This window comes from Dermacentor albipictus, chromosome 3 (genome assembly GCF_038994185.2).
Source record: "Dermacentor albipictus isolate Rhodes 1998 colony chromosome 3, USDA_Dalb.pri_finalv2, whole genome shotgun sequence".
Lineage (NCBI taxonomy): Eukaryota > Metazoa > Arthropoda > Arachnida > Ixodida > Ixodidae > Dermacentor > Dermacentor albipictus.
This window is the reverse complement of record NC_091823.1, coordinates 13057187-13084716: the sequence shown is the minus strand read 5'-3', so window position 1 is coordinate 13084716 and position 27530 is coordinate 13057187. Positions and strand designations below refer to the sequence as shown.

At 43.1% G+C, this 27530-nt stretch overlaps 1 protein-coding gene across 3 annotated transcripts; it reads right to left on the bottom strand.

The window, feature by feature from the left end:
- Positions 1–2682: 2682 nt before the first annotated feature.
- Positions 2683–27463, bottom strand: Atg13 (Autophagy-related 13). Of its 3 annotated transcripts, none has more exons than XM_065428028.2 (6): positions 26891–27463; positions 21393–21731; positions 17977–18182; positions 13165–13269; positions 6876–7149; positions 2683–5469 (listed from the first exon to the last, which is right to left on the bottom strand). In XM_065428028.2, exons 1-6 carry the CDS (start codon positions 27044–27046, stop codon positions 5254–5256), a joined length of 1296 nt encoding a protein of 431 aa, XP_065284100.2. In that variant the 5' UTR covers positions 27047–27463; the 3' UTR covers positions 2683–5253. The 3 variants fall into 3 exon arrangements, with proteins under 3 accessions (XP_065284100.2, XP_065284101.2, XP_065284102.2); XM_065428029.2 differs by having other exon boundaries at positions 21393–21728; positions 26891–27461; XM_065428030.2 differs by lacking the exon at positions 13165–13269.
- Positions 27464–27530: the final 67 nt, after the last annotated feature.

The window sequence follows — 27530 nt, the reverse complement described above, 5'->3', positions numbered from 1 at the left end:
GTATGGTTTAGTCAGTGCAGATAGCGTGCCCTCTGCTCTTGATACGGTGCCTTTAAAGCTGTGTATGTGTTGTACAGTACATGCGTTACTGTACTCTGACGAAGGCTGGTCCACCAACCGAAAACGTTAAGTAAAGTCTTCCAAAATGTTCGTCGTCTCTTACTTATGCTGAACTTTGAAAAAAAAAAAACCCACATATATATATATATATATATATATATATATATATATATATATATATATATATATATATATGAATAAAATGAAAATCAGACATCCACCCATTCGTAGCAATTGCCACAAAGGAAACCCATACGGGTTCCTCGAAAGAAGAGCCTCATAGTTGAAGAAAAATTCGTCCTGGTCCGGGACCTTTATTCATTACTTCTCTCCACCTTGCGGGTTTCCGCAGAACTACTACGTCATATATATATATATATTTCGCATGCGAAATGCGAAGGTTGTGGGTTCGGTTCCCACCTGCAGCGAGTTGTTTTTTCATCCACTTCAATTTCCATTACTTTCTCGTTTCTTTATTTCATTTATTAAGCACAAGTAATTTTCCCTATGTTGTCCTTGGTGTCAGTGTTTGTTGGCTTCTTATGATAATATGACTAATATATATATATATATATATATGTACACGTAATCACGGATTCTTCACGTCAAATGAGCGCCTGACTCCATCGCCACGTTTCAGTCAATTCACTTAATTACTGTGAACACTATTAACAAGAGTAAAGCAATAAAAGCAGCTAGTTGTTACATGTTCATGATTAAGTTGCGCTGAGTTTTATACTGGCAAAAGATGACGTCATCGTTGCGCTTCGTCCGTCTGCGACCTTCTTCCCTTCTTCGTCAACTTTTTGGCCAGTGTAAAATTCAGTACAACATATTCATGGAGAGTACTAACAAGTCCTCATTGCCAAAAGCCCCTCGTACATTTAGAAATCTACACGTGATACCGAGGACCTCCTCGTACTCTGGGCACTTTACCATCTGAAAAGGGTTTGGAAACAGTGCAAGTGTGCACAAATTCCTTCGAACTATATTTGCCTAGTAACGTTTCAAACCTACATTATGTACCATGCAAGACTTCATAAACTGCAGCTTGACGAGATTTTGTTGTATGCCACACAAACACTCTTTAAACAAGTACACACAGAATGAGTTTTGGAACACTGAATTTTGCTAATTCCTGACATTTTCCAACCTGGAAGATCTATTTAACAACTTAGGCATTATCTGTGCATCTGCGTGAAGAAACTATTGTGTAGTAGTAGTAGAATGCCTTGCACTGCATTATTGTTGGTTCGATTCAAGATAAACCCACTCAGACATAGGCGCCAACTACGGGTGGGCTCCAGGGCTCAAGCCCCCTCCAGAGTTTTCAGCAGAGGGACAGAGTCCTCCCCCCCCCCCCCCCCCTCCCCTAAAGTGTCATTACCCGAGTTGTTACCCACATCATTTGAGGTCTCTTTTGAGTTGCCCCTACCTTTTCATTTAAATTTTATTGCAGCTAAAAGCTTATTGCATCATTGTTAGGGCAGAGGAGCACAACTTCTAATTAATATTTTCGCTTTATTTCTGCAAATCTTGGCAAGAGGACAAGCATATTAAAACACTATTGGCGGCTACCTCATCTGTATTTCACTTTTAACTTCCACAGTGAACACCATGCACAAACGCGATATATATGTATATCATGTGTATATTTATATATATACAGAACAAAGTTTATTCTATTTTTTAAAGGGAACAAGCTAGCCAACTAGCATTTATTTCTCATGGTGTAGATAGCAGATGCCTAGATAATGCATGTGTTGCTGTATGTTCACCTTGCTTCAAATTGTTTTGCATACTTTATTGACCCTGAAAAAAACCTGCACACTCTAGTTACCCCATCGGCAGAGTCTTTAACAACGGCATGTTAAATGCACACAAATGATATGTGTCTCTGTATTGTTTCTCTTTCCAGTAGGCAATGCTAACAAATCATGCAAAAAAAACCTTCTAATTTATAACATTTATTAGGGATAGAAACATTGCCACTTCCCTGCAGAGGTCATAAATATGTTAAGTTCACTCGGTAAGTGAAATGAGGCCAAGTCGGACTCACTCGAAATCAGAATGAATAGCAGCGACGCGCAGCAGTGCTTATACTTGACCCCACAAGAGGCTGCAGTTTTGCCGGAAAGGCGAAGCTGCATTAGTGATAGCAAAGTATAAGACAATTACACGAAGGAAGATTACACCACCGAGACGTCAGTCTCTTGGTTGTGCGAGGGGACTCGGGCTGTGAAATTGAACTTTCTCCTACTATGATGTCTTGTAAATGCTCATACAAGGCAGTCTCTTCAGTGAAAAATTATTCCTGGTCACACAAAGTATCAATTGCAACTGGTATTAAAGGTTATATATATATATATATATACTCACATAAGTGGGGTTCGGCAGGCTGGTTGACTCCACACCCCCCCCCAATGGAAAAATGAGAACTTTGCGCCTATGCACTCAGATATAGTCATTGTCCGCACCTCAATTGTGGTGTGGTGAAAACTGTTGTTATTAACCGCAAAATTTCATTAGAGGTGAGCGTAAGTTGTGCAGGAACAAGCAAAATACTATGCAATATATTGTTTTAATCACACAAAATACATCACGAGCACACAGAGAGAGGAATTGTGTTTTGGCCACATTTATTGACAGAAGCAGACAGAAACATGGAACAAGGCAAGTCACACTGCAAAGAAACATGGTCATCGTCATCATGTCAAACTTCACTTGGCAGCACCATGTGCATTTCAGTGATCATTTCAGGATATGCATTGAATAGTAGTATTGATAATCGTACATGAATTGCCATCAACAGGAAACAATAATTAAATTTTAACCTGGTTCGAGAACAGTGATGTAAGCGTATCTGACCATATATATTCCTGACATCTAAATTTCAACACAACTCTCCATCATTTCTTGAACAAACACTGCCAAGTGCCACCTGGTTCAGTTGCTTGAAGTAGACAACTTGGAGGCATTCTTCTTGGAACGTTGCTTCACGCTATTTGTTCAACTATATGCGCAACATACACAGCTATCACAAAGGACAATGAATTTTCACCATCTTGCAAACTACAGGAAAGGGTGATAGGAAGTGGAGGAGTGGCTCCTTTGCATTGATCAAACACCAAAATGCAGCAGCTGCGAGAAGACTTGGCATCATTTGCGCAGACCTAACACTTCAGCAACAATTTATAATACACCCTACTGTCAGACTTCAAAAACATTCCCTCTGCACCCCATGTAAGCAATTTAGTGCACAACAGACTCAACCAACAGTGACAGCTGAGTTGGGCTGTCGTAAGACCCTATTGGTGATTACTACGTGCCCTGTCATTCACTTTAGAAAGAGTAAATACTGTTCACTGTACCAAGGACTTAAGTCAATCCGGCAACTTTTTAAATGTGGTACGTTTGAATGTGGTACATGAAGTTGCTTAAATGGTAGACAATAGTTCCACATGGTGTAGCGGACCAGATGCCAGACTCGTATCAACACATACACTGTGTAAAGTGCTCACACCTCGGGACTCAAAATCTACTTCAACCGAGTACACAATAATATCTTCCGTTGTGGTCATAATCGTCAGACAGGAGTCTAAATTCTGAAGCAAGTCCCCGAATTTTCGAGCTGGCACTGTTTATTGGTGTAATCGCCAGCATAGGCAGACATTCCTGCTACTGGGAGGGGTCTGGTGCATAAGTCGAGCTTACCCTGCACCTCCACTACAATTGTTGCGTACTCAGTAGAAGTAGATGTCGAGTCCTCATATGTGAGCACTATACACACCGTACGCATTGATGCATGGCCCTTAATAATCTTCTCCAGTCACTGGTCTATCACACCATGTGGCAATGTCATCATGGACATCTAGCTCAATATCATTCCTGTGCTTGCATGAGGGAGCCTATAGTTTTGTATGTTGCCACTTTTCAACTTCACGAAATCCTCATCGACATTCTTGCAAATTCACATTCTTAGAAACTTGGTGGCCATTGGCTTATCTCTAGAAGCCACGAATAAGCAGCACTTCTAGCAGAAACAAAAGCAGAGAAGTCTAATCCCCAATATGATGATGGGGCCACCTGGTGATAGAGACTGATATTACTGCACTGATACTACTGGCCTCAGAGGTCAGGGGGGATGTAACTGTGGGTTGCACCAACTGGCCTCGACTCATGCCAATATAAAAGCTCAATGCGATAATGGGCACTTTTATCAAGCGGGCACAGCAGCACACCTTTCAAGTGCAGCTAAAAAGCAGCCGGCTGTGACACCGTGGCACCATTTCACTGCTAATTCTTTTCATACAAGGGGCATTCAAAAACTTTTCATTGGAAAATATTTTTGTGAGGAGACTTCACATACCACACTTTTCATAAAAGGTATTGCAAGGCCCCTTAAAATTTTCATTGGATGCGCTTTGCATTTTTTATGGCTCCTCTCTACAATCTAGTGAAGCACGTAAAGCACCTGTCAGGCAAGCCAGCTTAGTGAGCACAGCTCAATGTGCTTGGTATGTTCATACTTGGCTCATACCACTGCAGCTCTGCACTGCTGTATGCACAGTGCCAATATAGCACTGAAAGCCAAAGCATCCCAACAAAAACCTGGGCAGCGATATTGAGTACAATTACCCAATATCCCTCCACCTCACGCCCTTAAATTACCATGCTTGAATGTTGAGTGCAAAAGCGGTCATGGTGCAATGGGCATGGCAGTAGCTAATTCATTTACGGGCAGGTTGAGAGGGCAATTTCAAGCTCCCCATTAACACAGGTATTAACTAATCAGAAGCACCAAAACACAGCATAGCAACATTGGGTGTATTGTGCCAATCCTTGGTCTTCTCATGTGAAGTAGCCACTTCTGTAGTGTGTCACCGGTCTCACTGACAGGCAACAAATGGGTGCCACAGCAAACCCCATTTGTTTTGCCTAGTCACAATGCTTTTTTTTTTTCTGCTTACATGGGGTTTCTCTTCCCCCTTTTTTATTCTTAACATGCACTTTGTACTTGAGTCCTTGTCCATGACTGAGCACACCATGATGTCAACGTTCTCATGATAACGACACTCGTAACAATCCATCAACCACTGCATCGAGGCGTGGAAATTCTCCCTGCACAGTCCTGTTGACTCGCGACTGGCCCGAGACTATCCCTTAATCACATTCCACATTTGACACAAGTCTTCACTTCAGAGAATCACTTTGGCAAACGGACTCGACGAACTGATCCAGGTCAGGCAGACTGGACTCCAGTGCGGCCAGATGTGCACTAATTTCGGACACTTGCTGCTCTAGCGTTGGCTGGCAGGAAAATGAAGAGAGCATCGGTGCACTCTGACACTCCTGGAAGAATGTGCCCAAATCTGTGCCACCTTCCTCGCCATCAGCAAACGGAGGTTTCTGTGGGAATGAAAACAGTACATGTGACACAGGTGTGCGAGTTGCATGCATGACCTGCAAGGCGCAGAAAAGTTTTCATGAAGTATTTACATGTGAAATAATATAGCATATGATTATAGCATCAGTAGATAGAGGGTATATTACATTTCATACATAGCAGGCAATGCTATGAAGGCTAGTGAGATTACTCACACTAGTTCGCATTCATGGTAAAAATATAGTGGGCCACATATGAAAGAAAGATACGGGTATGGATTGGGTAATTAAGTGTGACCTTAGGTTTCTTAATTTTTTTTTGTCACAATACATGATATAATTAAAACATGAGAAGCATTGAAGCTCTGAACCTATTAAACATTGAACAAGTGGAGCGGCACCCAGTGGCCACAGCATACTGCTAGCACTCGAGACCAACATAGTATACGCGTTGCCACAAAGGTGCATAAATAATACATGACGTGATACAACCGTACGAGTATAAGGTTTAGTTGACATTCATAAAGTGGTTATTCCATCAAAGGAATTGCAGATCATAGACAACTGTACTGTGAAATATGTAGAGAGAGACTTTTATGACCACACGGCTTGCATAGCTTTCGTCAGCATTGCTTGCAAATTATGACACTGAGTATAGTACATTGCAATCTACTTATACAAATGCCATTTGATTTGCCTGCACTTTTTCAACTGCATTTCCATTGTTCTTCATTGTGCAAGCTCAAAACAGCAGCATCTAAGGGTTGCCATTTGTTGTACAGAATGTAGGCTTCATGCTGAAAGGGTTGACAAGTTTTCTCTGAAATTGCGAGAGAGGCTAGGGAGGACTCGTGCAAAAGTAGGCAGGCTAATTCTGGCACTCGGAACTAGTTTCATGAAGTGAGGGTTGAATCAATATGCCTAATATCATTGACAATACCTGAAGATATGATCACTCTAGCAGGCTTCCGTCACATCTTAGCCGACACAAAAACATACACCAAGGATTACTTTCACGCTCGTGCAAGGGGAGCACAATTTTTTACTGTTTCAGCAGGCCATGGGTTCAAAGTGCACTTTAACCTTATCAACTGGCCCGTTTCCCTTCGTGACAAGGATGAGCATTATGAAAAGTGGCCACTAGAATGAACAACACAAGGTAGTTCTATAGTGCTTTTGCAGTAGTCACCTGCATGCTATGAGCTAGGTGAGTGCTAAGATCACTGAAGGAAGTTCCAGAAGAAAGGTGCACTCTCTTTGAACTCTGCCTTAAGTGCATATATAAAAAACGTAAAAGGGTAGACACAGAAGCATGTACCATATCACGCATTGGGAAACAAGAGGTCTGGAAGGTGGTACCATTTCATTCACAGAGACTGCTTCACTAACGCCACCTCTAGAGGCAGAAAGGTGATCACATTCACACGCACCAATTCAACCAGCACAAAGTCCTCGGCTGGAAGCAGCACCTCCCGGGGCTCAACAAAGGGCTCGTTGACGTCAGAGTCATTGTCCTCTTCTGATCGAGACTTGTTACTTGTGGTTGACTTGGCAGGCATGGAGAGGAGCGAAGAGAAGGCAGGCTTTGGCAAAGGCCAGGGGCTCTCATCCTCCCTGGCCGCAATCTCCTTGAGATCTCGCGGACAAGGAGGGGCAAAGGCACCCTGTTGCATCTCACCAAGACTGTCACCCCCATCTTTGCGCCTGCAGTTGACCCACACACCAAGCACGTGTTGTGAGGCATGCAATCGCAGATTAGAACTGCTCATTATTTGCAAAACCTTAAGCAGGCTCTCCCAACGTGATACACACTGTTTTCCCTACAAACTATTACAGTGAAGCACTTCATCAGTGGACAAGGCTAGAATAATGTGATAATTCCATTCTTATAGTGTTCCTGCTAGTCGCTTGCTTGAGCAGCCTCCACATAAGGTATGGCCAGGGCTGGCCAGTAGGGAAAGATGAGTAATAAGAATTGAACAGAATCGGGCAAAAACAATCACAAAAATACGCAATGACCCTATTGTGTGTTTTAAATGCTAAAGCAGCCTGGCTGCACTGAAGCTTTGAGTCCTGGCTATGGAAGGCCACATTTTTAAGAGTTCAGAGTGATGTAAGGATGTGTTAGTGTGGAGCAGGGAATGTAGAGATAGAAAGTGCAGTTAGTGAAACGTGTGCACTATGCACACGTTTGCACGTTAATCACTATGCACGTTACCTAGTGCAGAATGGTGCCGCCTTGCTCATGAGACGGTCCAAGAATGCCTCAAAATGGCAAAATTAAAGAGTAGAAGAGCACAGACACACTCGTGAACAAGTACAGGCAACAGGAAACTTGCCCCCAATCACCGAGAACAGGTTAGCAGTGGCCTTTCTTTGCTGCTGTGGCCCTCTTTATAAGAATAAACCATTTTCAAATGCTGCAACAAGGGATTAAAGAACGCAAGGAGGCATGATACAATTATTCCATTATGCTATTGTGATACGGAGCAAAAGCAAAATATCAGTTATATCCATACATAATTGCTGGAAAGAAGGCTCATGCACTCTGGCCCAATAATTTCTAAACTTACATACTATACTAGTTGGCTGATGAAGATAATTAAAATATGCAATGACTACAATACAGCTACGAATGCTTCTGCAAAGTCAACAAATTTCACTCGCCTTTCCAGCAGTAACTGTCTAATGGGAAAAGGAAGTGATGGCCAAAAAGCATGCAATGAATCTGTCTAGAGTCTGGTGGCCCAAACATAAAGTTATGCCCAGGAATCAATAGTGGTTTTAGTGACACGAACAACAGGGCCAAGAAGAAAAGAATAGTAAAAACCAAAAGACAAAGAGCTTAACTCTTTTCACACGGGAAAATTCAATCTTAATATGCAGCACATGACATTCGATACATGCAATCACATATATTCAATGCGGAACTAGATGCAAAAATGAAGCCTTTCTGAACGTAGAAATTACGATATGAAAATGCAAAAGACATAGAAAGGGTCATAGTGAATGTGCAAAATGTTCTTAAGTACATGTACTGTCATTAAATTTAATTTCAAAACTTTGCACTGATGGAAAATATAAAATCACATTCGTATAACTAACCAGACGGCACTTACACATGCCCATTCAAGAAAAGACTTAAGCCAGGCAAGAACTCTGCTGGTTCTCAAGAGACAAAATGGCTGACATGGTGGAACACAATAAAATAATGTGAAGACTATGTCTATCACTGAGCAGGCAAAATGTGTAAATGACCAATTAAAAATTAAACTACAATGCTGTTCTATTTATTGCTATTCTTAGCAGAGCATGTGAATTAGGTTCTGAAACACATTCAAAGAAGTTATGACTATGAAGAACTTCTAGTCTAACAAAATGTAGCATCACCATGTAGGAATAGATGCCATTAAACATAAATGTTATCCAAAACAAATGTCAAAATCTTCCCGTGTGACAGGGTTATTTTTTTCATGTCAAGACCATGCCATTATTAACAAAGAACATGATGATGGTTCAAGCTACTCATGCAGCGGTCCAATGTTGTAAGCTTGCCAGCGTCATTACACGCAGAAAGAAAAATAAAACAAGCAGTGTTTGTGGTAAGAATGAGAGTCCAAGTTTATGGTGCACCAAGAATATTCTGAAAATGTGGTGCCTTAAAAAAATAGAATGAAAGCATTCCACCAAGAACATGCAACAACGCGGGCACACAACCTCAAGAAAGTAATTGTTAGAATAACATAATGGTACCCCTGTTAAGCAGGCAAATTCAGTGTCACTTTGAGCAAGCATCACTTACATGGGTGTCATCAGAGGCTGTCACGTGAGATGATATAGTGTACAGCTAAGGGTCCTCGGAGTTTACTTTACTTAAGCACCACCACCTTAAGTGGCACTAGTTTTCAAAGGTGGACATTGTAACACCCAGCTTTCCCAACACCCAACTTTCTCAGTCTCGTTGTTTCTTCTACAAGTTTTATTCCAGCTTCATCTGTTTTGATAAACAAAACAAACCATATTGACCTTCCAATGCTCAATTTCAGCGGCCATCACTACTGCATTATTGCTGTGCACATACCTGTTACAGTGGATTAAAAAATTGGCCAGTTAAGCAACAGTTTTGCTGTCCAAGCAGTTGACGCATTTTCTAATGCTAAAAGACAAACCCTAATCATCATCTCAAATGCTTTTGTAGCTTCTTGTAGCCACTAACACTGGTTTCCAATGACATTGTTTTGTCATGTAGCAGCAAGCGACCAAAATGGCATTCAATAAGGTGAAGGTAAAAAAAAAATTTAATTATGGGGTTTTACATTCCAAAACCATGATCTCATTATGAGGCATGCCGTAGTGGGGGACTCAAGAAATTTTGACTATCTGGGGTTTTTTTAACGTGCACCTAGATCTAAGTACACAGCAGGTGTTTTCCCGTGGCCGGGATTCGATCCCATGACCTCGTGCTTAGCAGCCCAACACACCACAGCCACTAAGCAAACATGGCGGGTTTGCTCAAGGTGACACTACATTTGCAAACCTGACCAGTTTAAGATTCAGGCTTTTACACACACACACACACACACACACACACACACACACACACACACACACACACACACACACACACAAACACACAAACACACACACACACACACACACACACACACACACACAGTGGAACCCCGATTATACGCGAAAAAGCGTTGTAAAATACGAACATAACGTATGCCTATAAAAATACTACTTATTTCGCACGACGGATTTACGAGAAACTTCAATGTAAACTACTAACATACTCTGCAGGGCTTGGAAACCCAAGAGAGAGAGAGAGAGAAAACAAGGATAGGAAAGGCAGGGAGGTCAAAAAAAGGAAAGAGGAAGAAAGGGAGAGAGTAAGCATTGAATATGTGTGGGAGGGACACCATACACAAAGACACTATAAACGGTCTCTTAAGCCGGTGCACTTCAAGTACTGCACTAGTGCACGAATCGCTTTTCGAGCCAGTGACGGGTGAGGCCACGGTCCAAGTATCTTTGACTCGGTGAACGGTCTCGAGTCCAGTCGGCATAAAGTTGCCCGCAGAGAGAGGCGTTGCACATCGTAGCGAGGGCAGGTACACAATAGGTGCTCGATGGTCCAAAAGGACTTCTTCTTGGGCAAGTTGGTGCTTAGATTTCTTAGGTATACTTTGTGGCGCAAAATACATTTCTGGAAAAGGGACAGAAGAAAGGGAGACAGTGAAGCGCCAACTGTCTCCCTTTCTTCTGTCCCTTTTCCAGAAATGTATTTTGCACCACAAAGTATACCTAAGAAGTGCTCGACGGTCTCCTCGCACCCACAGGAGTCGCACATTGGGCTCTCGGCCATTCCCATACGGTAGGAGCATGCGTTCGTGAACGCCACTCCCAGCCACAAGCGACACAACAAGGTTGTTTCGTCGCGGGAAAGGCTAGATGGCAGTTGTAGCTGTAGCGTGGGGCCCGGTTTACATAATCTGCAATTGAAGGCACTTGAAATCCAGAGAGCTTGTGACTTCTTGCGTGCAAGTAGGCGAAGTTCTCTGGCAGCGCCCGACCTCGTCAAAGGTGTTGGACGCGTCTTGGTATCTTCGTGGGCACACCGGGCAGCCTTGTCAGCTAGGTTGTTGCCGACGATGCCACAGTGAGCAGGGATCCATGGAAATATAATGTGGTGTCCTCTTTCCAGAGCATGGTGGTGCACTTCCCTGATGTCAGATATCATCTGCTCGTAAGTTCTGTGACGTAATACAGACTTGATGCTGTGAAGGGCTGCCTTAGAGTCACAAAATACGACCCATTTCTCTGTTGGCTCTTTGGTGATGTACATCATAGCGGCATGGATAGCTGCAAGTTCTGCCGATGTAGATGTAGTCATGTGCGACAATTTGAATTTAACTGTTACGTTCTTGGATGGAATGACGAATGCAGCAGTTGAGCTGGTAGGTGACGTCGAACCATCGGTATATATATGAATGCGGTCATGATACGTCTGGTGCAGTTATAGGAGCGTAAGTTGCTTCACAGCCGGCGCTGGATGATTGGACTTTTTTGTAATTCCAAATTACCAAAAAAGTAAATGCAATAAGAATTAATGCTGCAGTACAGGTACCAACGATGCTTTATTCAAACGAACCTTTACAGCACCCCACTGCCCACTGCCGCGACTCCCGCCAGCCGGCACGAACTTTAAAAAAAGTCAGTAAGTTTCTTTTGGACCATGTTTGATCTGTGAACCAAGAGCTTTTGCTCGAGTTGAGCAACGTCCAAAAGGAGGTCCTCTGTAACGTCGCGTGAACAGATGATGTTCCGGATGCTGTCTAGGTGCCGTAGCATCTCAGCGAACGTGGTAGGCACAGGCACGACATCTGTGGCGTCGTCCTCGTTCGATGTCGCAGCGGTGTCAGCACTAGGCAAAGCCTCCTCAATGGCGTCATCCAGCGACACCTCACCGCAGATCGCAACATTGTCGTTGGCCTCCACGTACTCGACGAAGGTCGTGGTGAGGTTTAAACCCTCGAAATCGTCGGCGGCAAAGCCTGCACTGGCCTCGAGCGGCATCGAAGTTGTTGCGTCCCCAGCAGAGGAGGCAATCTCGCTTAAAGCCACAGTGCTTGGACGAGTTTGCAATTGTGCTTTGCGACACTGCGTTCCACGAACTAGCAATAGAATGCATGGTGCCAAGCACAGTGATCTTTTTTCCCAACTCTCTGCACTCCATAGCTGCCAGCTGACGCTGCACTAACCGCTACAGGTACTCTTGCTTGATACACTTAATGATGCCGAAGATTCAGGTATCTTAAGGTCCCGGGCAATGCTGGCTTTCGTGGCTCCATGCCGCTTTTCCGCTTCCTCGATAATATTCAGCTTATCGCCAAGTGACAGAACTGTCTGCTTTCAGGATAACGTGCGTCGCGTTGCTCCACACAACTCAACACTTCGGTGAACGCTGGTCGCTAGGATTACAACGAAGAACACGTGCGATAAACCTAGGCCTCTCTGTACTACCTTGTCGGTGATCTGCTGCTGGGAAACTGGAAAGAGAGAAGCGCTTCCCCAACGTGATGAGAGGCGACGCCGCCGAGAAGAGAGGGAGAAAAAAAGTGATTGTGGAGAAGAAAAGGCGCTATTTCAGCACAACGAGCGGCTGCTGGTGGGGGAGAGAGAAACGAACGATGAGATGAGGCAGGGAAGAAAGCTGCGCCGGAGCGAACTGGTCGAGCAGTCGAGCACTCCGCATGCGGAGAGACGGAGTGAGGAAAGAGACCCGCGGCACTTTCGTCCGCTGTTCCGTTTCGCGCTTCGCGAGAGTCGTCGTATAATGCGGGTTAGGCGTAAAATTGCGTCAGATAACCAGGGTTTTTAATGCATTGCTTCTATAGGGACTTCGCTGGGACTGCACTAATTCGTCGTAAAAACCGGGTCGTCGCAAAACCGCGGGACGTATAACCGGGCTTCCACTGCGTGTGTACACACACACACACACACACACACACACACACACACACACACACACACACACACACACACACACACACACACACACACACACACACACACACACACACACATGTTATGTATGTATGAAACGAGCAAAACAAAGTGATGCAGGCAAGTTATTTGCATCAGTGCAAACCCAAACAAAAGTGAGGGGCGTAATGAACATCTAATTAGCAGCATAGACAACAAACAAGCACAAACCCATTAGCACATCCGTTGTGACCTGCAACGCTGCTTTGCCTCCTGATCCCTTCTGGAGGCAAGTCTTTGTCGCTTCGCTTTACGGCATCAGTTGCTACGTCCGTGCTACAACGCATGTGGAAGGATGAGAAGAAGAAGAAGAAGAAGAGAGAGAAAGACATGGGGCAGAGAGGCGGTCAGGCAAATCAAACAGGATTGGCAAGAGTACGGTGGGGCACACGTAATAAACAGACACCTCCTCTCATGCTCAATCCAGTGCAGTCAATGTGAACACTGGGGGGCAAACAAAGGCAAGTTTTGAAAAAGCCTCAAGAAAAAGGACATCAGGGGACTGGTTCAGGATGGGAAAGGAGGGGGCTTGATGAAGGGGCTCTACTAAATTAAATTAAATTCTGAAGTTTTACCAGCCAAAACCACAATCTGATTATGAGGCACGCTGTACCGGGCCTCCGGATTAATTTTGACTACCGGGGATTATTTAACATGCATTTAAACCTCAGTACCACGAACATTTTTGCATTTCACCCCCATTCCCTTGTGGCCATGTGGCCAGGGTCAAACCTGCGACTTACAGCTGAGCAGCACAATGCTATAGCCACTGATCTACCAGCAGGTAGGGGTCTACAGTGCTTAGCTGACTGCAGCTCATGCTTACACATTTGCCTGTCCTCCCACCTATGGCAACGGGATTCACATCATCCTGTCACTGAATATAGAGCACTTGTACGAGCACCCCACAAGTGGTGGTGCTCGTAGAGGTTTCATCAAAAGAAATGTAGCTATCAGAAGCCTGAGTGCCACCAAGTCCTCGCTGTGTCACATCATATTTGTAAAACTCCTGGCTCTCAAAAGCTCTAAAGGGTGAGGACAAGAACTCTCTCTCCAGAGTGGTTTCAAGCAGAGCAGATGTACCAGGAGGACTTCAAGATATCACAGGACCAGATACAGCCATGCACATAGTGGCGCCATTTCTTTTTGCAAATCCCATAAGTTTGGCAGTGCACGTCACTGACGAATAGGCCCCCCCAAAAAATTTTACAAATGGCTGCACATCACTGATATATATGTGGTGCAGTGGCCCTGAATGAGTGTGCTTATACAACAAGAGGATACAGACAGCAGAAAGGACTGCTAAGAAACAGCTACGTCGACAAGAGAGGTTGTAGAGCCCCTTCACGCACAAATACCAAAGAGCCAGCAGTCACTGAAAGACAAAAGTGGCCAGCAGACACTTTTTCTGCTTCATTTCTTTTATATATAATCTAAAGGAAACATAAAACTAACACTTTCATTTCACTTAAAGACAAAACTGCTTCCAATGACCGCTGGCCCTCCCTTAGATAATGTTGGCAGATGTGATGGTTGATACCAATGATAGAATGGTAGCGAAGCCTTGTGAGCTAAAGTAATGATCAGGTGTCTACCGTATTTACTCGTTTAAGTCCCACTGCCGTACAAGACCCAAACCTCCACTTTGGAGAGAGAAAATTTTGACAAGAATGTTTCCTTAAGTGTCACACGCACACCTGAATTTGTGGCTTCCGAGGTTGTACTGGAGTACTGTTGCAATATCAGAGTTTATGCCCGCAAGCTTTATGTAACCATAAGCCTGTTTTGTGCAAGGCCTGCACCCTGCAAAAATATGGGGTGGGGGGTGAAGAAGTGTAGGGCTTACCCGAGTAAATACGGTAAGTTGTTATACCAAAAATTAAAATGGCACAAATAGTGGCAATACAGAAAATGCAGTGTGCCCGACAATAATTTTTCCAATGACGAACTAGAACCTCCTGCACTATTCGCTGGTGGGGACCAGTGATATGGCGAAAGAAATTATGCTTAAAGGGACACTAAAAGAAAAATAAGCTTAGCCATAATAGTACATTACACTTGTAAAATACCATTAAGCGTACCTTTACCACCAGAAGAGGCTTGGTAAACCAAAAAATTCAAAAGCCAAAGCACAGGTGGCGCCGCCACCTTGAAATTCCCGCACCAACTTGCCATGAAGTCATAAATTTTGATGACATTTGCTTGGGCCAAGTTAATTTTTTATTGGTAGAGATTGACCCCATTGTATTCTAAAAGAGCCAAAGACTGAACTTTGCAAGCTTCAAGAAACTTTAGTCAGCCCGAAACAGCTGAAATATTTGAAATTCATGACATCACACTGACGTACTGATGCCCAGGTTTCAGAGCAAAATTTCAAAAATGAGACTGACCTTTAGTTTCTCTATTAATAATCAACATATTATCACAAATTAAGAAAACACTTTTGAAAGGATACTTTATCAGTCGTAACTGATCTAGTGTTCCACATCCCCTTTTATGAGACACTAAAGAAAAATGTCAAGCTAAGCTAGACTGGTACATAACAATTCTGCTGTACCATACAGGTTACTACCACCTAGGCAAGTCAGAAAAAATGCGAAGATGCAAATGGGTGGCAATGCTATTTGGCAATGCCACGTGTTTTGGCAGCATCTGCTTGGGACTGATTAATTGTCGGTACAAAAAAGTTACTAAGATAACACTGAATTCGAAAGTAAGGAAAAACCCAGCGTGGCAACTTCTGGAAAGCTTCCCTACACAATACAGGCACCATGAAATTTGCATTGTCACATTGCTGTCATGGACGTGCTGGTTGGGGCTCATTTCTTTTTTTAAATGTAAGTTTTGAAATTCATCTTTTCCACTAATAATCAACCTTCTTGCATGAAAGAAGTAAAAATATTTTGAAACATACTCTACCTGTCTACCCGCTTAAACTCATTAAACTCAATGTTTCTTTTTGATGTCCCTTCCAAGAGTAGAAGCAACAAACCAGATAAGCAATTAATGATTCTGCATAAAATGGAGTGAGTGCTTTTTCGTGCCACTTAAATAGCACACTCCCTTTTTAAGTTAATCAAGATTTTGTTAAAGCAGGAGTTGTGGAAATGTCCTTCTAGATTTACTAATGACATAACTCCAACTGAAGCTCTGTCCACAAGTAACTGCGCTTCAAGCACTTTCGCACATAAGAATAAAGGAGGAGAAGTGAATGCTGGATATATCACCTAGAGCAATGCTAGAGGTAAATAAGTGTATGCAGCAACAGTGTCTCACACCTCTTACCTACACACAACGTCCAAATATTTCACGGGTAAACTTGTTTGTGCACATACAATCTCAGCTGCGTAAAAGCACTATGACAAAAAACAAAAGCCTTAGGTTATGTGCAATCAACACACTCTATCACTTCTATGTGCAACACTGATGTGAGGTCAAGTGGAATGGAGCAATAAACCATTATTTTCCCCGACGTTCTGTGGAGCTTTGAAAACAAAATTTCCTACTTATCAGACAAAATAATTTTTTGCTTCGATCAATGTGAGGTGTGATCTTTTGATTTTTACCACTCTCTGACTGCACAATTTCAACAGTTAATTTCCCCTTTAAAGGGGCCCTGAACCACTTTTTATCGAAGTGGAGAAACGCATTCGAAGTGAAAATAGACTATTTCAGAAATACTTTGCCTCAAAAAGTACTTCAATGCATTCAGCAGAAGCAAAGATGTTGGAAATCAAACACGACCCTCCGCTATGCTCTCGTTCCTTTTTGAATGCCTTGCACTGTGAAGGCTACGGCGCAGTGGGGCATGCCTTCTATTTGTCACCGTGGCACGCAGCTCTAATTTCACTTTGGATGTTAATGTAGACGCCACAACTTCTGCCTTTGGTGCCTACGACGGGCTAAACATAAGCCAAACACGGTTGTCCTCAGCAGGCCGCAGTGCGCTTAGCCAGTGGGATTGTGGCAGCACCCCACGGCGGCTGCGGTATCTACACCATGTAGCTGACCGCAGCTTCATGTCAGCTATCGGCCAATAGCAGCCGTCTAAGGGAATGACAAAATAGTGTGTCCGGTGATAAAATAGTGGGTCTAGAAGAGAGTGAGGACAGGGCCTTCTGTTTAAAAGAAAGCATTTGAGAGAAAGGTGACTTTGCGATCCGCTTGCGAGCTCCATGTACCGCATACAAGAGCAAAACTAGGCCGAGATGTTCACAGCAGCGTATGCTACTCGCGGACTATGTTATTTCACTAAGCCCAAGGGTTGGTTCAGGGCCCCTTTAAAATGACCACAGCATACTGTATTTACTGACATATTGCACCTCCAAATTGGCAACCAAAATGAAAATGTCTTCCTCAAGCCGCACTCTCTAAAATTGCTGCAAAGACAGTTGCCTACTTGTTCTATCAGTGCTGACACCGACTCGGAATAGGTAAGGCCAGAGCCACTTTATTTATTCATTTTGTGACTCAAGGTACAAGTGTCTAAAAAAACAAGAAAAGAAAAGGCCTTTTCCGTTCCTGCTTGAGTAGACCCTATTCTGCTATCACAAAAGTTGTTCGGAAGTAATTTCTTTTTGTTTACTGCAGCTGGCCTAAGAACCCCCAATTTACAACCACTTCGTTTTTCGTTTTTATATTTAGCACCTAGAATGTTCTACCGGAAAATGTTTTCCACGTAGTTATCACTCTTTCCAACTTTGCACTAATTTATCCCGAAAGAAATTGTGAGCATTATGAGAGTAAGTATGGCAGCAAATAAACTAAAATAAAAGCACACAATGTACAGGTTCACCTATGTCAGGTTACCAATGGACTGGTTACCAGTACGGATTGACTGAATAAGATGTACAATTACTACCATAACTACTGGAATTAAAGCAAATTTTCACATGACCTGCAGCTCATTATAAATGAGTTTGACTGCAGTGTGTTATTGGTTAAAAGATAAGTACGGAATGCCTGTGCCACGATCGTGCATACCTAGGTCGCATCCGCATTCCTCGAGGACTGAGGTCGGGCTTGAAGTAGTCGCTCTTAAGCATCATGGCGGGGTGGGTCTGGTTAACAGCCTGTTGAGGGGAGATGGTCATCTTGGTGCGGTAGACCACTCCCAGGGTCAGGGTGCCTGTGGGTGTTCCCACTTGGCCCACCTGCACCCTCTTGTAGTCCTCACCCAACATATCTAGCTGCATTATTGCAGCCGGGCAGGAAGAAGATACGAGGAGAAGACATGAGGGCCAGCACTTTACCACAACACAGCAGAGCCTGCTTTCATAACTCTTTATGCTGCACAAGTACACTCGCGTAGAGAAAAGCCAATGGTTGCTACTGAACTGCTGTTTTCTGTAGCAGGAAGTAATGATAAGTAAAACATAATAATGTCAACAGAATAGTAAACTTATAAACAAGGCAATGTCATTATGCATCAGAAACAAACAACCCTGGAGCAGCTGAAGATGTGACATGCAAGCTCTCTGTGCCAGGTGCAAACATGCACTCAGCATCCTTACGGTACATCCTCCCTTCAGTTGTCACCAACAGCAAAGCTCTTCAATTTACAAGATGTTCATGCCACTGAAAATGTGCCAGAACAAATTAACAAAGTCAAACCACATCAGTTACTGACAGATAAAAGTAAAAATTAACTAGGCCTGCTGATATTGACACCCATTGATGATCAGACATTCATGCTTCTTATCAACAGCTACATTAAACGAACTTTCATCTCATTAAAGAAGCAACCTTGTTAGCTATGGTATGGTTCTTGCAACAAAAACATTTAGAGGCCCGTGGTAGTGGGGGACTGTGGATTAATTTTCACTACATGGTTTTTTTTAACGTGCATTCAATGCATGGCACACAAGTGTTTTTGCATTCCATCCACACCAGAACATGGCCACTGCAGCTGGGATGCCACAACCTCAAGCTTAGCAACGCAACACCATAGCCACTAAACCACGACAGCGGTTTTAAAGCGAAGCTTTCTTTGCTAACCCTCCCGCACTTTGCAGACCGTGACTGCTGGGTGCCGCCGCAGTGTTGTCAAATAGCTTGCACTTAACTCTTTCGTTACCACAACTATAAAAATCAATTAATTCGAGTGATAGTGTTTCTGTGAGTTGATAAACATTTACATTGGGATTCCTCTACTAGCAACATCATATATAACAACTGAAATGATGGCTCAACTTTAACTATTTGTCAGATTTGACAATTTTTGGCAGATTGGGAAGTCAGTAATAATAAATCTTCTACGGGAGATATTGTCGAAACTAGCCACCAATGCTTCCAGCCCTCCTCCAATAAAAAGAAGCAAAATTTGTGGTTTGGCCCACCCAGCAACCAAATTTTTAAATGACAGCAGCAGTGAAAACAAAGAAGCTTCTTTCGAGTTGTCAATTTTGCAGTCCAGCGTAGAGTGCTTTGTCAGTGTCTCAAACAACAGTAGATGCTCGTGAGTGTGTGTTATTCTGATAATTGTGTTCAATAATATCAATGCAACTTAATTTTTTTCTGTGGGTTGCTGTTATCCATCAGCACTTTGACAGCACATGTAGAAATTATTACGAGCAATCCTTCCCTTCGTGCGGGATTTTCACTCAAGTGTATGCAGTCAACCTCAGACTGACCTTCAACAGAAGTGACATTTTGAACCCCACCATCCTTATTCATTACTGTACAATATTGTGCAAAACTCCTCACTGTTGTACAGCACTCAACAGGGACTGAACAAAGCATGTGTAGGCTCCAGCACCAGCAGAAAGCACACTAGACCAGCTTGTTTGCACAGAAAAGCTCATCGAATGAAATAATAAAATATGCGGAAGCCTCCGTATGCTCACTGACCTGACCACCATTGCTTCGCGAACCTAAAGAATGTAGTAAAAAACAAACCTGGTGCCTGATGCAATGAGTAAAAACAAATACTTCCTGTACAATAGGAACTTGCACATTGTCACATTTGTGGAGCTATTGCTTTCCCGTATAGCATCCGCATCACTATGGCTAGTACTGATGCCAACAAATCCTCATAATAATTTTCTTGCATGATCTGACTTACAAAGGTCGGAATGAGGTGCATATTTTGTATGCTTCAGATATTTTTTTTAGTCTCAGTATATACACAAAAAATATCAAATTCTTACTTTTATTCATGTTCCTTGAGTGCTTCTTTGAAGTTACACATAAGAATTCTAAAAAATTATCTGAGAAATCATTAATGCTATACATTCATTCGAAGCCCCATGGTCAGGCTAAAATGTTATGTATCACAGCATACGACTACTAGGTCTAGAAATATAATGTTATAACATAATATCACTGAAAATAAGCGCGTTTCTAGCAGTAACGAAAGAGTTAAAAAAAAAGAAAACTATTCATGTGCCCCATGGTGGGATCGAACCTTGGTCCAACACAGCAGCTCCATGCTCTAAACATTAGGCCACAATCGCACATATACTTCTATCGTACTAACACCAACTAGCTCTTTTGAGATTATCGCCGCATGTGTCGCACTGCACAGTACATGCACGCGCACCTGACCAGATCCGAAGGGGCTTTGTTTAGACAGCTTGTAAAGTGGATATGTGGTTTGGGAGAAGGCCTTCTGTATGACCTTGCACTGACATTACAATAACAGAGAAACTAACACAAGTTTCAGCACTCTTTATGCATTTAAACAAAGCTTCGCTGTACACAGATTTTAATAATGTTTATTGGATCGGCCTTAACTTTTTTTTTTTTCAAACAAATCTCCTTATGATAACAATGCTGATCCAATAAATTTCTAGCTTGGTTAAAAGTTATTTGATATGACAGGGTTATACCTTAGCAAGACATTCCATACCTGCATGTGTATACATGTGCATGCATGTACTTAAATTTTCATGAGGCAAACTACGAAAATGCTTAGTTCCTTTGTAGCCTAAGTGTCTTGCCAGGCACCGTGAGGTGCAGTCTGACAGATGTCCAGACACCAAAGTCAGCCTTGCAAACAAAAGCTGAGCGCCCAAGCAGGATGACAATTTGGTTCCCTTAATGTTCTCTTTCTCAGCGGTCCAATAGCTTCCGTTTGCATCTGTTCAGCTTGCATTTGTTGAGTTATACTCCAAGTGACAAGACGTTTTGCTCAGGTAATCACAGGCTTAGATTACCATAAACCAAGTAAAATATGATCCAAGATGAAAGTATACACACTTTCTTGTTTTGTTCAACACAGTCGTAAATGAAAGCGCACATATAGCAAAATATCAAATGCATCACTTTCACCCATAGTCACTCTTAAGTACATTGTCAGCAGCATATCTGTTGTTCGGTCAACTGAATGGTGTGTGTGGCATTGGTGGAAATATCCTTGTGAGGATCAGAATCAAAGCAGAAAGACTTCTAGAACGCACCTGGGGCTCCCCCATGTAGACATTGAAGCAGATGATGTAGGAGTCACGACTTTGGTTATGTGAAAGCCTGTATGCTGGCGTCACACGCGTGATGGTGATAAGTGATTTTAGTAGGAGACTCATGCGGTTGTATACTGTGTAGATAGCCCGGACGGAAGAGTCGCAGACGTTGCTCACAGACAGGTGCCACACCTCCAGCACCAGAGTGTCACCGTCGACAGTCTGAAGTGAAATCTGCGTACAGAGACTGGGCCCGCCTGGCTCGGGTATCTGGCCGGCCATAGCTTCATTCACTCGTGTCTGGATCTCGGGCAGGTCTGGTATGTCCAAGTTGAACTGCTGGCACAGAAATAAAACGCACCGCTTGACTTCAGCACATGGCTAGTAAATAGGGCAATCAGTACACATTGACCAGGAGTGGCCTTACACCTATCTAAATGACCACAGGAAGGAACCACTTTGCTGATGCATCGCACCTAGCACAGTTTTTGCATATTTCAATTATCTTTTTGACTATTTTCTGTAACTCCTTCCTCTGATAAGGAATACTAGCCTAGCTCCTGAGGATAGTTGATGACTAAGTTCATTAATGGTGTCTGGATCAATATACAGTGGCACAGTAATCTACATAAAGATGAGAGTAGAAAACTGCTACTTGTCCAAGCTGCCTGCAGCAGAGCATAAGAGAACCCAGCGACAGAAATGTTCCTACTCGGGGCCACAGTTCATATACATCCTGCTGTAGACCATTTGTAAAAAACTCCAGGCAAGGTTCTCTGCACAGCGAAAAGTTCTCCACTATGTCAGTGCAACATCTCCCAGAGTTCAAAATTTGGTTGAGCACAGGCCCTCTCTAGTGTAATGCATATAAACTCACCGTCTATGCAAGCATTTGACATACAGTGAATTTCCATGCCAAACCTAAAGAATGCTGGCACGGCACTACATACCCTCTTATCACCGCAAAATGTCTGGAAAAGGCCTAATTTTTATTTTGGGTAAAGGGATTACCGCTGTGAGGAGTAAATTTTTGCAATGCAAGGAAGTTGACATTAAAGTGATACAGAGGCTTCACTGTGAGCTGGCTCTTGGGGAAGGTTGACCCACCAGTGCAATAGTGGCAGAAGTATGCAGCCTAACAACATGCAGTGATGGGATGTTGTATGCAATGAAGGTGACTCATCAAACACTCCACGTGAGTCACAATTTAACAATCGGATAAAACGATGTACTCATACACATCTGTAAAGCACCGTCAAAGGCTAAATGTTTTATGAACTCCAGGACCAACTCAGAGCTGCAAAGCATGAAAAGCACCACAAATGAACTGTGTCAAAAACATTGAGAGTCGCCATGTATATTGATAACATAATGCTAGCGTCTACTTACGATTAGATAATACAGCTCAAAGGAAATTTGCACACATGCACCGGCCAATTACCCGAGTTGAATTTTCCTTCTTGCCACTTGCATCTCTGCCTTTGCCTACATTAGGCAGTGCAGTGCAGTGATGCTAGAAATGCGAGGTTTTGTAGGAGGGCTAATGTGGCCTCTGGAGGGTTGTCTTCTTGGTAGCCATGCATGACCTTGCTGCTAGTGGGAGGGAAAGGCAGGGTGTGTCTTTCATAATGACATCAAGATACATCCTCCCCATACCTTGTGATTACCTGTAGGCTCCAATGAAATTTCTGCTAAGCAATGCAAGTTATTAAATTCTGTGGATGCATCACCATCTTTCAATGAGTCCTCTTTCTACATCAGGATCATGTTTTTTCCCACTTGAACAATCCAACTACATCCTTGCGTTCAGTACACCACCCTTCTCTGATTTCTGTGTCATATTAAGGTGCATAGTCCTGTTGTATCATTTTGCGTATGTTTTGTCTATTCCAAATTATCTATAACACATTGGCACTGCTTTTCACAAAATCCTCCCATTGTTCCTGTAGCATCTTTGCTGGTCCAAGTAACCGCCCAAAATATCAGAGGCCTGCACTGATTTACTGTGGTAGTGCATGTTTCAAGTTAAACCCGTCCTTGGTTGATAAAAGTGGGGTTTAAATCTAGAGGAGGCACTAAAGTTGACGACTACTGTGAAACCTAATAATCTTGTGACAAATACTTCATGACACACAGCTATCATGATACAGGGCTATTAAATGCTGCAGTTTTTATCATATGGTGTGGCAAGCTGCTTTATAATTTCATACCTGCCAACCTGTGAACACTAAAGTTAGTAAAAAATCCTGTGAACATGACAAGGGGAGAGTCATAGCATGCATTTTTTTGTATGTCTTGTCCTCAGCACACACCTTTTGCAGTGACACATGCACACTTTATTAACAATCACTTTCCTTTAGATGCAGCAAACTTGCAACACCAGATACTAACAAGCAGCACGTTGTTTATAGATTACAGTAATTTTTGCAGCAACCTTGCGGTTGCTTATGTTGCTTTCTTAAGAAACTATGTGGAATAAGCTTACCAAAAGCAAGTACTTCCTGGTTTATACTGTGCCTTGCACTTCCACAACAGGATGGCATAGGTATGTACCATCGCAATTTCTTTTTCTGCACGCATTTTTTTTTTTTTGCAATAACGCCCTGCAAATCTTTCAGGAGCTTTAAAACATTCTCGCAAACAGAATTCGTTGTGAGACATAATGCAACATTTGTAAAGTCATAAAACAAGCCCAAATTCATAAAATTGATGAAATATTACAGACGTAAACTTTTCAACTACAGAGATTAGGTGAAATGGAAGGACCTTGGGATATTTTGAGCTTATTTGTTTTGTGCAGTAAGTTACAACAGCTAGATAAAATTTTCCATTTAAAAATGGAGCGTTTCTGTTTACCATATCAAGGAGATAAATGCATGAGGGGCCACCTTGCTTTTCACTTCTAGGTCTGTGCTCAATGCAGCCATTTGTTAGTGGAATACTGAATAATTATATGTAGTAATAATGTACTCACTAAGCTGCCAAAGCACAATAAACAAACATGCACTTCTAGCATTATGCTTTTTCTATTATGTATGCCAGTGAGCCAATAAAGTTAACAGACCCCAAAACTTATTAGCAGCCTCTAAAACATGAAACAGGTGTAGTGCAGTGCTCTCGCAGCCAAATTCTTGCCTAGGCTACAAATGTATTATGCACTTTTGCTGAGCCTAGTGTACTGCTCCTCAGAAGGCATGCCCCATCAGATTTAGCTAATCTCAGTTATACCCTGGCTGCTTAAAACCAGTCATATTTTGCACACAAGCTGGTCGGTATTTGTGGGTATATCATGCTGTAGGGGTTGAAGTACGGACGTCGGGATGAAAACCCAAACTTGGGAGGGTTTATTTACATATTATACAGGGAGGTAAGCGTCAATTAACATTCGTACAGTCATTACGGGCCGGCAGCAACTCGGACGCTGCGGCTCGCGGCAAGAAGTTCGAGAGAGGTGAATCAGGGAATCAGGGAATGCTCCAGAATGCTCAGGTCTCTCTGGAAGGCTTCTTATACACCCTTCGTGCACTGTAAGTCACGTCATGTTTGACAAATGGGAGAGTCCGCTCCGATGACGCCACTTTCAGCCAATGGTAGGCGCCCGTGTCGCGGTGTCACACCTGGCGGCTCTCTGCGGTCTTGCCTCGCAGACTGGCAATGCACTTCTAACGAGGAGAAGGGGAGGGCTGCTCATGCTCCATTGTCCGAGGGCCCCTTCTAATCCCGGCGGCACACGACCTGGGGGCCGCAAACTTGTTTGCACGTGTCTCCTCTGGAATGCGCTTTCCTGCTTCTGCATTCCTCAATTAGCTGTGCTGCAATCCGATGTGGTCTGGGGAACTCGAAGTAATCGCAGGAAACAGCTCCATATCTAACAATGCTTACAAGTTCAAAGAAACCCATCATGAAACTGGTCTGTTCAAGAAATCACCTCTCTCCCCAATACTGTCACCACTGACTGAAGTTGAAAAATCCCATTGTGACTACATTGAATGCAGTGTTTGCAAAATTGCTCCAAAATGTGTTTAAGACCGAGGATCTCACTGGTGCCAAATGTGTGACTGCAGTTTGCATCTCTCAACAATAAACCTTCAAAAATGCTGACTTTCTAGATAAACAAGTGAATCATCATGATCTTCAAGCAGAGCTTCAGAAGAGACCACAAAAAATGTAAACAGTACCAGGCTTGTTCGTTTTGCTCTCCTGATATTCAAATCTTGTCCTGCAAAGCCCTGGCCTAAATTTTGGAGCAGCAAGGATTGAGTATCATAACTTCCACATTGTATTTTACACCCAATAACAGCTATACTTTAAACAAAACTTCACATCCTCTAGGGCCTCTTTTGTCAAACTATTATCATGCACACAGTTCCTTCACCTAACACTCAGTGCCCACTATGTTCATGTTGTTCCTGACAGGAAAGTACAAGGTGCACAGCAGGAGAGAGGGAATGTGCACAAGATAAATGCCAAAAGGGCGTAAAAGATTATTTGAAGAGTGTAAATCTAATCAATAGACCAATTAAAATGTTCTTTTCCAGCATCACCACAATTAGATTTAGTTGGCCTAGCTGTAGCACAAAACAATATAGAAACATATTGCATCACAGAACACGCATTTCACATTGCCAATTTATTGACATGCTCGTTACCTAAGAAGCAGCAGTTGAAATAAATATCAAACGTACACGCATGCCCAAACACTAATGGCTGTAATTTGTGATGTTTTATTAATGCATTGTAGGGTGAGTGTGCCGGTTTTAAGGCAGGCTCTAGTACTTAAACATTAGCAATAGTCTACTGTCAGGTCACAAAAGCTGGAAAGGTCATCGCGTGAAGATAGCGCATTGCCAAACGGCGTGCTAAAAAAATGTCTTCGCGAAACCACGCTCTTTAAAGCTTTCATCTGCTCGGCACTCGTTAAACAAATGAATTACGTGAACATGTGTTATCATTTCTTGTCGTATGTTTTAATTTATATCCAGGAAGTTCATATGCACTAAGCGTCTTTGTTGGCATTTCTTTCTACAATCCTATCTTCAGCGGTGCTGAAAATTGGATTGTAGAAAGAAATGCCAACAAAGACGCTTAGTGCATATAAACTTCCCGACTGAAAATTGGTTTGTAGAAAGAAAGAAAGAAAGGAATGCCAACAAAGGCGTTTAGTGCATATGAACTTCTTGGATTCAAATTAAAAACATGCAGCAAGAAATAGTAACACACGTGTTCACGTTTCAAAGCGTGTCACGGTGCAAACCACTGTCTCGAGATGCGTAAAAGTGGGCCGCATCGAAGCTGCCTGCCGGTTTGCGCAAGGTTGGCGAAACGCAGCAGCGCTGTCACTCGCCCTTCGTTAGTGTCACCGCCAATAGAACAGTTGCGTACTGACTTGTGGGCAAAACACGACACAAAGATCGCGATATGCCAGGCTTGCAGGCGGCCTCGAAGGTCGCCGCTTCCGCGTGACGTTAGGGTCGCGTTGTAGGAAAAGGCACGCTTACCCAGTCCGACAACGAGGCGTGTGGCTTAGATTTCGTTTTTTGCTTTACGCCGAAGCGAGACTGCACGATCACTTGAACAGACTTGCAGGCCAAGAACAGGGTGAACTTGTCCAGTTCTTTTCTATCGTGCGGGGAGAGCTTCATGACTGTCGACATGTTGACAGCTGCGGTAAGGCGCGATTATATGCCGCGATTTCTAGACGGCTGCAAGTCCGCGGTACCACATCCGTCGCAGCAAAGGCCCGTCCCCGGGCTTGGGCCTCATAATCAAGTACGAAGCACGGCGACGAGTGGACAGCACGCATAAACAAGGACGAAGACACCTCTAATCACAATCTCCAATATGCGGGGATGCCGAGTGTACCGAACGATTCGGAAAACTCACTCGCCGACTGCGCGAGCTTCAGCCTACAACGCGTGCGGATGAACGCTTCATTCGCGCATTCGCCAGTATTGTATATTCACTTTCCCGGCACATCATAATTGATAAATTCATTCTAAATACCACTGCACTACCCAAACTGCGCCGACCGTAACAACACGACATCGTTAATAGATATCCCAGCATGCCGCATCTTTTCGAAAATAACAAAAAAGAAAAAAATTCAACGCAAGAAAATGTTCATTATATTTTGAAAAA